General features: G+C 46.2%; 2 protein-coding genes across 2 annotated transcripts; one reads left to right on the top strand and one right to left on the bottom strand.

Moving 5' to 3' along the window:
* The first annotated feature begins 1,425 nt into the window (after positions 1 to 1,425).
* On the top strand, positions 1,426 to 2,916 carry LOC120906512 (40S ribosomal protein S10b-like). Its single transcript, XM_040318244.1, has 3 exons — positions 1,426 to 1,558; positions 2,027 to 2,467; positions 2,540 to 2,916. Exons 2-3 carry the CDS (start codon positions 2,027 to 2,029, stop codon positions 2,570 to 2,572), a joined length of 474 nt encoding a protein of 157 aa, XP_040174178.1. The 5' UTR covers positions 1,426 to 1,558; the 3' UTR covers positions 2,573 to 2,916.
* Positions 2,917 to 5,970: 3,054 nt separating this feature from the next.
* Positions 5,971 to 9,310, bottom strand: LOC120906570 (sin3 histone deacetylase corepressor complex component SDS3). The gene is made up of 5 exons (XM_040318336.1): positions 8,932 to 9,310; positions 8,285 to 8,841; positions 8,024 to 8,083; positions 6,837 to 7,940; positions 5,971 to 6,726 (listed from the first exon to the last, which is right to left on the bottom strand). The coding sequence occupies exons 1-4, from the start codon at positions 9,038 to 9,040 to the stop codon at positions 7,686 to 7,688; spliced, it is 981 nt and encodes a 326-aa protein (XP_040174270.1). The 5' UTR covers positions 9,041 to 9,310; the 3' UTR covers positions 5,971 to 6,726; positions 6,837 to 7,685.
* Between the last annotated feature and the right edge of the window lie 3,813 nt (positions 9,311 to 13,123).

Below are 13,123 nucleotides of genomic sequence, written 5' to 3'. Positions count from 1 at the left end.
GAAAGTTAGATTTGAATAATGGTCGATGGTGTTGATACCCATGCATACATGCATGTATCTGACCACACGACCATTCATATAAATTTTTGCTTGGAAAGTTAGAAGGTTGTATAGGTCTTGATTAGATGAAACTTGTCGAAACACATTGCAAGAAAAGGACATCAATATCAATGATGAGTTGTAATACGTAATCTATTGTGCAAACCAGTGAAGCCATGGAGCTTTCTTTTTTTTTCTATGGATATTTGATCTTCCAGTCATTTAAACTTAATCTGTGGCGCTTGGGTAATCAATGATTAATTACCTTTTATTAGAATTTTACAGACAAATTGCATTCGCGAATTAGGAAGCCGCTTTCAAACGTAAACAAACAGTTTACTATGCTCTACGAGGATATTAAAAAAAGGTTAACTAATCACATTGGCATCACAAAAAAAATACAACTCATGGCAAATTTCAAATATTCTGACTGGAAAAACATGCAGTTAATAGAAACTAGGTAATTAATATCAAAACACCAAAATAAATTTAAAAGAATCAAGAATTTGTGATTAAATATATTATTTGGCTCTTATCCATGTTATTCGTATATCCGGGCGAGGTCAAGTCACGATGAGCCCAGATAAATGGTGCTCCACTATACAGGCGGTCCCCGAGATACACGGTACCTCTTATCCGCGGATTCGGAGATACGCGGTTTTCCAAATCTGACAGTTATTTGAGCAAATTGTATTGATTTGACACATCCATTGTGAAATACCAAATAATTTCCGTATTGATCGAATGTAAAATACCATTTCAAACGGTTTAAAACTGTACAATTCATTAGAAACATATGAAATAATTAATTTGGTGGCTAAAACCACCCCCTACTTGCAAAATTGCACGAAAATTAGTGATATTTTAGCTGGAAATCACAAGATTCGACTTACGCGGAAATTCGAGATACGCGGTATTTTGCGGCGGATTTCGGTCCCCATTAACCGTGTATCTCGGGGACCGCCTGTATAACTTTTGTTTACTGATGTCCAGCAAATAAATATTGATTCAAGAACAACTTCAGTAATAAAAATTCCGACGTAGAGCGCCCTCTGTCGTTGATGGTTCAAAGCTCTAACTAATGTTGCAGGATCACCCTGGGGCAATTATTTTCAGTGGGTAAAATTGAATGATTAGCCTCAGTGCTCGGCGCTACAGCCAGTATGAAAATTAATTTATATTTTTTCACACGTTTTGTACACATTTCCTCTGCGCAAATGTTCAGTTTTGCGTTAAAAAATCTCTCACCACCACAAATGCCCGCGCTTTGTACAATCGACGGCTCAACCGCGCACTACAAACCTTGGGCGCGTTCTTTCCTGCGCCCAAAACGTCAACGTCACCGTCGGCCGGAAACGGATGGTGCGTTCGCGTGCCGTCCTGCTCTGTCCCTTTCTCGCCCCCGGGGCCGACAGAAACGCTCCATCGCAGCTGTCAAAAAGTGTTGAGCCGACTGCCGTGCCTTCGTTCTTTCTCTTCCGGGCAGTGTACCGAAACTGTTGTGACACATTTCGCCAAGGTAAAGGAAATTCGGTGAAAAATGGGCCGAAAAACAGCCCCGGCTTGGGCGGGTTGGTGTGGAAACGGTTCGCCTAACGCTCCCGCGACTCGGTGGCACACTTTTGCGGGCGATTTTCCTCCGGGAAATGTGTGAAAATTATGTGTTTCCAAACGTTCTTCGGGTACTGGATCGCGCGCTCCACGCACGATTCTTCGAAGTGAAGCGCGTTCCGTTGTGCATGTGTGTGTGTGTTCGTGTGTGTGGCTGTTGATACATTCTGCCGAAATGTGTTTTCCGTGCGCGTGACTGAGATTTTTTTTATCTGAAAAGTGAATCTGTAGGAGGACAATCGCCCGTAATACGTAAAAGTGTGCACAGCCGATTTTCCCCGCCCAACACATCAACCCGCAAACCCGCCCGAACGCGACTGAACGATTCTAATCGTGATTGTTTCCCTTCCCTTCTTTTTCTTCTCCACTTTTGCAGATGTTCATGCCAAAAGCACATCGCGTCGCCATCTACGAGTACCTCTTCAAGGAGGGCGTGCTGGTCGCGCAGAAGGATTTCTACGCCCCGAAGCACCCGGAGCTGGAGAACATCCCGAACCTGCACGTCATCAAGACGATGCAGTCGCTCAAGTCGAAGAACTTCGTGAAGGAGCAGTTCGCCTGGCGCCACTACTACTGGTATCTGACCAACGAGGGTATCGAGTACCTGCGCGCCTTCCTGCACCTGCCGTCCGAGATCGTGCCGTCGACGCTGAAGCGCGCCGCCCGCTCGGAGCCGCAGCGTGCCCGCACCCAGGCCGGTCCCCGGCCCGAGGGTCCGAAGACGGGCGAGGACCGCCAGGCGTACCGGCGCATGCAGCAGGCCGCCCCGGCCGACAAGAAGGGAGACGTCGGTGTCGGTGCCGGCGAGCTCGAATACGTAAGTGCAATGTGTGTGGCATTGCTGGCGTCATTCGTCAATAACATTGGTTTTTTCCCTCCCTTTTTACAGCGTGGTGGATTCGGCCGTGGTAACCGTATGTAAAGGCGTCCCTGTTTTTTCCAACAATCAAATCCTGTCCGGGTGTTTTTCAAGTTCGATTCACAGCAGTACGATAACGTGCACACACACGTGCTTGCTTGTTAATGAGCGGAAAGACGAAGTTGTGGGAAATGTTTTGATGTCCAGCACACAGCACCCTTCCCCTCCCGAAACACGCGCGAGCAGGGTGTTGTATTCTCCTTACTTTTGTGACATGAACGCTTCGAAAACACCGGGTACGCTTACCTTTATAATTTTGTGTTAGGCAACAACATAAAAGAAATCATGGAAAGACGTTCTCTTCGATTGAATAAAGCAGAACGAACTTTAATGCTCTAACACAAACACCCAACTGTTCTGTTTTCCTGCTATCCTGCCTCTCTGCGCCACAATCAACCAACGCGCGCTTCTTCTTCAATCAAACATCCTGTCCACCGATAAATCAAACTCTCTCGATCGGCATTAGGAAAGAACCGTCAGCGAAGGGAGTGCAAACGGCGTCGTTTTCCCTCTCTCCATTGTCGTTAGGCGGTGCGTGGGGTACGTTTGTGGTCGTAACGGGGTACAAGTCACCGCCGAAAAAGGATTGCGAAACATTTCTGGCCCATTTCTGGTTGCTGGTTGAAGATGATTAGCCATGAACACGTTTAATTTTAATCACTTATCTGCATTTACAGTTGGATTAGCCGTTGTCAGTAAAAAACCGACAATTTCATACTTGCGAAACATTGACGGCCTGCTAACGATAGAAACTGCAAACTTTAAGGGTTTTAGCTTTTTCGTTATTGTATGCAATCTTCAAGTAGGAGTTGGTGGATCTTCAAAAACAAGAAATTATCACATTATTTTTGTAAATTCAATCCTATCATGGTTTATGTAACGATTGCATTTCTCTATCTTTAAGCTAATATCGTTTTAATGGTCATGTATCATCCAAAATTAGCCGTCTTGCACTATTCAAACAATCAGTTTATTTTTTCCGAAATTTTGCGCTCATGCTTGCGACACGTGAGATAACACGTGGATCACCTTTACCTATCCGAAATTTTACACAAATTTTCCATATATGCTGTTCATTTTGACTTCAGCAGGGTAAGACATGCAAATGAGACTACTGTGTGAATGCCAATTTCATCACATTTGCACATGTACTACAGGCACGATAGTGCTGCAGCAACTGGCTTTGAGAAAAAAAAACAATAAAACATAGTATAATATCACCTTTTCTAGTTCAAGAACTGCACATGACCTAATGCCGGTTAAAAAATTGATTGCTGAACCTATGCCGGTCCAGGATCCGAAACTGAACCGGATCGGACCGGTCCAAGAACTGATCATGAATCTATACCTGCCCTGGAGCCTACCTTGCTCCTTCCAGTCCAGGAACAAATTATGAACCCACGCTTGCCCTAAATCATATCCTGAACTCATATTAGTTCAGATTAACAGATCTTTAATCCATACCGGTCTTAAAACCAATCATGAACCCATACCGGTCCTAGAGCCTATCATCAACCCAAACTTGCCCCGGAACCTATCATGAACCCATACATGCCTTAGAACCTATCATGAACCCATATCGGTCTTGAAACCTATCACGAACCCATACTGGTCCTGGAACCAATTATGAATCTATACCGATCTTCGAACCTATCATAAACCCGTACAGGACCTATGATTGACCTATATTGGTCCTGGAACCTATCATGAACCCATACTGATCCTTGATTCGATTATGAACTCATATCTGCCCTGGAACCTATCATGAAATCATACCGGTCTTGGAACCTATCATGAACCCATACCGATCATGGAACCTATCATGAACCCATACATGCCCTGGAACCTATCATGAACCCATACCTTCCCCTATCATAACCTATCAGAACCTATCATAAAATCATACCGGTCTTGAAACCTATCATGAACCCACACTGGTCCTGGAATCTATTATGAACCTATACCGATCTTCGAACCCATCACAAACCCATACAGGACCTGGAACCTATCATGAACCCATACATGCCCTGTAACCTATCATGAACTCATACCTTCCCTAGAACTTATCATGAATCCATACAAGTCCTGGAACCTATCATGAACCCATACCGATCCTTGAACCTATCATGAACTCATACATGTCCTAGAATCTATCATGTACCCATACAGGACCTGAAACCTATGATTAACCTATATCGGTCCTGGAACCTATCATCAACCCATACTGATCCTTGATTCGATTATGAACCCATACCTGCCCTGTAACCTATCATGAAATCATACCGGTTTTGGAACCTATCATGAACCCATACATGCCCTGGAACCTATCTTGAACCCATACATGCCCTGTAACCTATCATGAACCCATACCTTCCCTAGAACCTATCATGAAATCATATCGGTCTTGAAACCTATCATGAACCCATACATACCCTGGAATCTATCATGAATGCATACCTACCCTAGAACTTATCATGAACCCATGCCGGTTTTGGGACCTATCATGAACCCATACTGGTCCTGGTTTCGATTATGAACCTATACCTGCCCTGGAACCTATCATGAAATCATACCGGTCCTGGAACCTATCATGAACCCATACAGGTCCTGGAACCTATCATGAACTTATACTGGACCTGACACTGATATTGAAGCCATACCGGATTTGGAACTGACACTAGTCCCATACCAGTCCTAGAACTACAGATAAATTTATTTTAGTCCTGGAACTGAAGGTAAACCTATAAAAGACCTGGCACTGATTCTGAACCCATACCGGTCCTGGAATCGATCATGAACCCATACAAATCCAGAAATAGCTCTCGATTACATTTATTTTCAGGAACAATACCTGGAACTGTTCCGGATTCGGAACGACATTTGGACCGGTGCGGGTATGTCTGCGATACAATACCAGTCTCCTCGCATCGTCACTACCACAGGTGTGTATCTCTGTTGGCACCGTTCATACTTTGCGCCATTGTTCAGCGTGTTGTGCCCATGCTTTCGACAGGTGAGATAAAACACGTGGATCACCTGTAGAATTTCAAATAAACCGTTACACACCTTATCCAATTGCTTTTCATCACGATCCGAAGGTAAGGCATGCGTGTGGAGAATACTGTTTGCATGGAGATTTCACATTTTAAACTTTATTATGTTAGATGGATGGAGCAGCAACATGCTTACAGGAGATTTAGCTTTGTTTGAGAAAACATTATTTAAGAAAAAATATCATTTTTATCTCTTCAGTATGCTTTGTGTCTATTACCGTTGAGGTTTAAGAAAAAACTGAAAAATGTCCAACTATTTAATATGTTTGTTATTTCCCTAATGTTGGGTTCGAATGTGATCGGGGATGAAAATATTAATTAAAATTAATAAAAATCATCAAACAACAGTTGCTTTTCAGGTGCCTCACAAGAGACACACCTTTGAACTCATCTTTATTGGTAATTCACATCGTTCGTCATGGCACATCGGGTGTCTAAAAAACGGGCTCGATGCGCATCTTACGATTATCTTACGATTCGTCCGCTTGGCGCTGCTTGCGCGCAATGGATTCGTCGTCGCTGGCCGCCTGCTGGTCGGCAGCGGCGCGGCGTACCGGGCGCGGCGAGAACAAACCGCTGCGCGCGTCTTCCCACTCCACCGCCGCCATGTCGTCCAGCTGGGGCATCACCGTCCGGCGCCCCGTGCGCCCGGATCGCCGCAGCTGCCCGCCTGCCGCCGTCGATGTGCCGACGATGCCGGATCGCGCCCAAACCACTACCCGTCTGCCGCGACGGTGTCGGCGGGGACCCCATTGTCGCGCTGTAACGCTGGATCAAGCGCGACCTCACGTTGTCCTGCAGCAGCACTACCGGGCGCCTAAAGGATGCTGATGCGTGCACCGGCCCTGCCCCGTTCTGCCCGTTCTGCCCTACCGTTCTGCGCGTCTGTGGGCGCGCCGGTGTGCGCGCCGGTTGCCCGCCGCCCACCGACAAATTCATCGGCTGCTGCTCCGGGGACGCCAGCAGCGGCGGAATGGGTGAGGCCGAAACCGCCGGCCCGTCCTCCGTTTCTATCGGCGAGATTGACATAGCCGGCCGGTTCAGCTCGTAAAAGCTCGGCGACGCCAAATCAAACTCATCGTTCGACGAATCCGAGCCGGTGGTCTGTGTGAATTTGTGTGGTTAGAAAATGGGCAGGGAAGTGGACCGGGCACCACCCGGGCAGGGAAATCATTGCGAGAAAACTCTTCCAAATTGTCCGCTTTTTTGCCTACCTTTGTTGCTATGATCCATTGTTCGACCACCGAGATGTGAGACGCTATCAAAGAATTTTCTCCAAAATCGCGACTAACACACACACGCACCAACACCAACTAGCTCTTGACAAAGCACGTCCGGGCTTGGTGAAACACGTCCGATCGACTCGAGAGGCTGTGCAGAAAAGGAAGCTCATCTCGTTCGTCGTCGCCAACGGCTCCCAGCAACAGTCGCTGGAGCGATCTCATTTGCGACGGGGGTGGAGCTAGAGGTGCTGGTGGTGGTGTCGATGGTGTTGGTGGTAGTGCGACAGACCGTTAGAGCACAACAAAGGATGTGAATTTCTTGCGAATTCCGCGCGGTGGTCCGATACACGAGCGGCCGTTGGTTTCAAACACTTTTCGATCTTTACAGTCAGGAAGTCAGGCGACACTTCTCTCTTGGTGTGTGTTTGCGTGCGTGTGTGTATTTTGTGGGGTAGGAGTGAGCGAGCGCGAGCGCGAGCTCGAATTCTTAGTTTTATCGTGTTTGCTTCTAGCAGTCCGCGGTTTTGTTAGTGTGCGCGCGTGTGTGTATTGCTCAACTGTAATCCGAGATTGACCTTAGTTCGTGGGTAAGTGTCGTACGGTTTTTGGCTATCCACCCAGTCCCCGCCCTTTTCCATCCTCGCGTAGCGCACAAATCTCCTTATACAAAAAAACGCACGCAATTATTATAAATCTCTAACCAAACAAATGTGTCCAGTGGCGCTCGGAAACCACAAAACAACGCTTCTCATTCTCGTCCGCCGACAACAACACCGAAAACGCCTCTCTACCGAAAAAGGCCCTTCACTCCCCCCCCCCCTCCCCCATTGTCCCCATGGTTTAGTTGGCCCGCCGCTTGATCGACACCTTGCCGCGGCGCAGATGCGACAGAAAGATGCGCACCTTCTGCCCGTCGGACGTTTTCTTCACACAGATCGCCTCGGTCCCGATCGCGGAGATGTTGGCCGGAAAGCGCGGTATGTCCCGGCCCTCGACGTGCACCGGCTGGCCGCGGTGGAACCAGCGCCGCTCGTACCACAGCTTCCCATCCTCGATGCGCGTTTCCGTCGACGGTTGTGCGTTCGATTGTCCACCCTGAAAAAAAAAAAATAAAAAAAAACGCACGTCTTGAGCCGAAATTGAATCAAAACACACACACACCCGCCAGCTATACTTACCGTTCCCGTGGGTGCTGCCCCACTGCCACCGTAGCCCTCCGTCGGCTGAGATCCACCGTTCTGGTCGGCGGCATTCGCTCCCCCGCCGCCCCCTCCTCCTCCTCCTCCTCCCCCACCACCCGTTTGCGTTCCTCCACCCGTGCCGCCGGTGCTACCGCCCGCCCCATCGTTGACGGAATGTTGAGCGGCGGCGGCGGTGGAGGAGGCTGCGGCGGCGGCCGCCGCTGCCGCCGCCGCTGCTGCCGCCCGGCTCGCTGAGATCGGTTTGCTGCGCGAGATCAGCTTCAGATCGTGGTCCACCTCCTTGTCCTCCAGCAGAAACGTCAGCTGGTTGGTCGTTGGCTTGCGGCGCTTCTCCGGCACCGGCAGCGGCTCGTTCGGGCGGCGGCGCAGCTTCCGCGTCACGGTCGGCTTCACGTCGACCGAGTCGCCGTTCAGCTCCATCGTCGCGAACTCGTGCTCGATCATCTTCTTCTGGTCCTCCAGGTCGGCGATCAGGTTCTCGATCAGCTCCGCTTTCTTCTCGTCGAACTCCTTCTCGGCGGCCGCCTTCTCGAGGATGCAGTCGCGCTCCGCGCACGCCAGCAGGTAGTCCCGCTCGACCTCGTTCAGCAGCACCCGGTCGTCCAGCTCGAGCTGCAGCCGGTCGACGATCTTCAGGTACTCCGGGTGCTTGCCCTGCTTCAGCAGCTCCAGCTGCCCGAGCAGGTTCGCCAGCTTGTCCTGGTACATCTGCTCCCGGATCTCCATCCGCTCGTCCACGCTGTGCTGGTTGTTCGTGCCGGTCAGCAGCTCACTCTCACTCGCCTCGTCGGTGTCTGTTGGTGGAGGGGAACATACAAAAAAACCCGTGTTATACAAACGTGTCCAACCGCGGCCCAGCTACTCTACCCGGTCGGTTCGCTTGCCTTCACCACTATCGGCGTCATTTTCGCCGTCCTGTTCCGGCTGGGCGTGCTGCTCCCGCCGGCCGTCCATTTCGAGGTACACCGTGCTACCGCCCCGGTTCGTTGCCATACTCTCCCCCACCCCTCCCACGGGTCGCACTGTTGGCCCGTTGGCGAGTCGGATTCGGACCCGAAAGGAAAACCTTTTTCCCTTTGGGAAATACTACACGCACTGCGCAATGCTACCCTTTTCCAGAATTTTTAAGCCCACTGGCCTGGTAAAATTAGCTACAAATCGAAGTTTTGTTTTACTGTTTTTATTTATTTCTATTTAACTATTTAAACAACAAGCGCGCGATATATGACGCCATCGGAGGCTATGTTTTTATTTACGTTTTTGTTTGACAGCGGCGTCATGTTTGCCACTGCACTGCGGGGCAACGGCGGTCGGAGGTCAAAAAAATATTTCGAAAAAAAAATTGTTTTTATTAACAACTTTAATTTAAAGAAAAATCTGTAATATTAAAACTCAATCATTTCAATTTTATTAGTAATGACTGGTCAAAGTTGCAAAAAAAATCATTCCCCGGGCTCAGCTGACAGCTCAATACAAAGATGACATTGCGTGCTGAGGAAACAATGAAAAAAAAAATAGTTATCAGAACACATTGTCGTAACAAAGACCGCTATAATTCAACGCACATTTAAAATATTCTTGTTGGAAAAACATTAGGCCAAAAATATCTGTCACTGTCAAACTGTCTACGGCTACTTTTCCGAACTGTCATATTCATACATTTTTCAGCAGGCGGAATTCCGCGGCCGCGAAGTTCCGGTCTTTGTATTTTCGGCCTGATGCATAAAAAAACTGGCTAGTTTTTAATTTATTATTTTTTTATTTGGCTCAGCAACCGTTGTCGGTCAAGGCCTCCCTGTACTTCTTGTGGGCTTGGCTTTCAGTGACTTATGGATTACCCCCACCTAATAGCAGGTTAGTCAGTCCTACGTATTTCGGCACGGTCCATTCGGGTCTTGAGCCCATTGTACGAGTTGACAACTGTAAAAAATACGAATTTGTTTTAAAATATATGTAGGGTAACTGTACCAGTTTTCGGCAGTGTACCTATTTTCGGCAGGGTAGCTAAAAACGTGAAATTCTGCATAAATGCGGTAAAAAATTTCACAAAATACAATTTTGTAGTGAAAGTGTACTTATTTGATATTTACATACGAAGTTTCACACCATTTCATTACGTATTTTCCAAAATATCAAATAAATTGTGCTTTTTTTCGGCAGCTTTGCTGTCAGCCAATCGTTCGGCAGGTTTTGTGATTAAGAGAATCAGAACAGTAAAACAATGAAAAAGTGGTGTATATAAAAGATTTTATGCTTATTTAATTTATTCTAACTTGTTCGGAATTTTAAAATCACGATAAACAGGTTATTTTTCACTTTAAATGCTGCCGAAAATAGGTACACAGTAAATGTTCATTTTTGACAGCTCAATGTTGTGGGCTCCTGTCGAAACTCGGAACAATAACACTTTGAATTTGACTGAATATTCCTTTTAAAATTGATCAGGACACTACAATGCGTATGTCGACACATAATATGACCTTTCTTCTACCAAATATCACCAATTTTACGACAAAAAATGCACTAAATTAAGAGAAAAATAAATATTTGTAAGCCAGTTCGCACCGTACGCTATAACCATCAAACTGTCAATGGCTGCTCTGTTTAAACGTCGCATCAAAATGGCTGTCAAAACGGGCCAAAATAAGCAACATAAAATTAATAATTAAAGTGCTTTTTAACACCAATCTTAGGAAAATAAGAGTGTTAAATTGCTTTAAACATTTTTTTTGTACATATTCACATTGATACAAACATTTTCTGACCCGTATTCGCGCTGCCGAAAATAGGAACACAGCCTGCCGAAAATAGGAACAAACTGCCGAAAATAGGAGCAAAATCAATGTTTGCATTTTCACGAATATTTATGCAAAAGGGCTTTGAACCGGCAAATAAAAAATATTGTAACATACTATGATAGTTTATCAACCAGAATAACAACACTTTCAAGAAAAATAATGAAAAATATTGATGTGTGAGCAATTTTTGTGAAACTGCTGCACTAGCCTGCCGAAAACTGGTACAGTTACCCTATTCCTTCATTATCCGTGTTATTTGAGTATCCGGGCGAGGTCGAGTTCCAATGAGCCCGGATAGACGGCGCCACACTGTACCGTCCAAATAGACATAGAGCGGCAACGTCGCGCGCGACGAAAAATAGCTCAAAATTTCACTTGGTGTAGATCAAAGTAGCTCAGTTGACTCAGTCAACCAACTTGTTTTTTTATTTGAAAACACACAAAATTAGGTTAAAATGTGTTCAAATCTATTTTTTGCGTTTGGCATTAATCTGGCTTGTAAAAAAACTAGATAATTCGATTATTTCGGATGAAGCAAAATTGTCGCGCGCTGTCCATCTCCTAATCAATACGCTCTCATTACAATTACAATGTATTTTTTTAGCGTGAACGCAAGAATAGATTGGATGATAAGAAGGCACCCAAGCGCCACAGATTAAGCTTAAACGACTGGAAAATCAAATATCCATATAAAAAAACGAAAGCTTCAAAGCTTCATTGGTTTGCACAAAAGATGGCGTATTTCATCTCATCATTATATTGCTGTCCTTTTCTTGAAATGTGTTTCGACAAGTTTCATCTAATCATGACCTATCCCAAATAGCCAAAATTGCTTAAGAAGCTAATTCTGGCATGCTAAAGATCGCTGCATGAATTCGCCTTTTGCAGTAGATAAAAAGCATCAAAGTTCCATGTAAGTCTTTCAAACAGCGCCTAAGCAGCTTCCTTATGGCACGGTGCCAGTGATTATTTTTATTTGCGATTTATTTTCGAGCAAGGCGTCATAAATGATATAAACAACACGATGTGTGTTTTTCTTGTTTCTTGTTGTTTCTTGAATTTAACATAATTTTACATAATTTACTAAAAAAATCACAATCACTTCACTCAATATTCCTTCTTCAATTAACGTATCTAGCTTGGGCAGCAGCAACGAGATGATTGGCGGCACCAGTCTTTGACACTTTTGATGTCATGCATTAAAAAGCTATAAAGAGTTCCACCAAGTTCGGTACGCTTTCTTAACAAGCCTTCAAGTTCCATCGTGAACCATACACATCAATCAAGGCTAATCAGCCGCAAGGTTCCTGAGAGTACCATGTGCCTGTTAAAAAGCTCCATAGTTCCGCAAAGTACCGTCTATCTCTTAATTAGCCACAAGTACGACATCGGAACGATTTTTTGTTAAACAGCCTCAAATCAGATATAGAGTTCGAGCTGGTTATTTGGGATATATCCTTCTAACTTTCCGAGCAAATTCTATATGAATGGTCGTTGTGGTCAGATACGTGAGTGTTGTATTTACGAAGTAAAAGTTCTTGTATTTCGGTAATTCAGATAGTTCTAAAGGGTTACAAATTATTCTGGTTCACACACACGTCCGTACACCGTGGAGATCGCATACAAAGAGCGCGCACTTTCCTGGCTTCGGTTCCGACCCAAGCAGCAAACGTCAAACAACGCAACGCGTTTATGCCGACGGGTTAGCGTCTCCAACATTCCCCCGCTTTAACTGCGATGATACCCCTCCAACCACGCAGGCTGCTTCCTCACTCTCGTCGAGCGGCGAAGGCTTGCTTCTGTACCATCCGCAGGTGTCATCTCACGTTCCGCAAGATTTGTTGTAGTCGCTGCCGCTGTTTCAGATGAGGATGCTGACACCGTTGTTCCAGACATATCCCAGGCATCTAATAACACATGCAGTGGCATTGGTTGCTGAGTTCGCCCTTCGTTGGTCTCTGCATTACGCATCCGAAGCTGGTTCACATGATAGCGCAAGGTCCTGCCATCGATTTTGACCATGTACATTACGTTACCCACGCGCTTGTCGACTACTCCAGATACCCATTCCCAGCCGTTTCGATGGTATCGCTTTGCGTAGACACGGTCGTTTATGGAGAAACTCCTCTTAGTAGCTTCGTCGGCCACCACTGGATCCGCTGGTCGAATATCGCGAAATGATGGACGCAACATCTCCAGAGACGTTCGAACCTTGCGATTTAACATCATCTCCCCCGGCGATTTTTGATCCAAGGTTCTATTCGGCGTGTTCCTGTAG

Source organism: Anopheles arabiensis, chromosome X (assembly GCF_016920715.1).
Source record: "Anopheles arabiensis isolate DONGOLA chromosome X, AaraD3, whole genome shotgun sequence".
In the NCBI taxonomy this organism is placed as follows: Eukaryota; Metazoa; Arthropoda; class Insecta; order Diptera; family Culicidae; genus Anopheles; species Anopheles arabiensis.
This window is presented reverse-complemented; position numbering and strand designations above follow the sequence as displayed.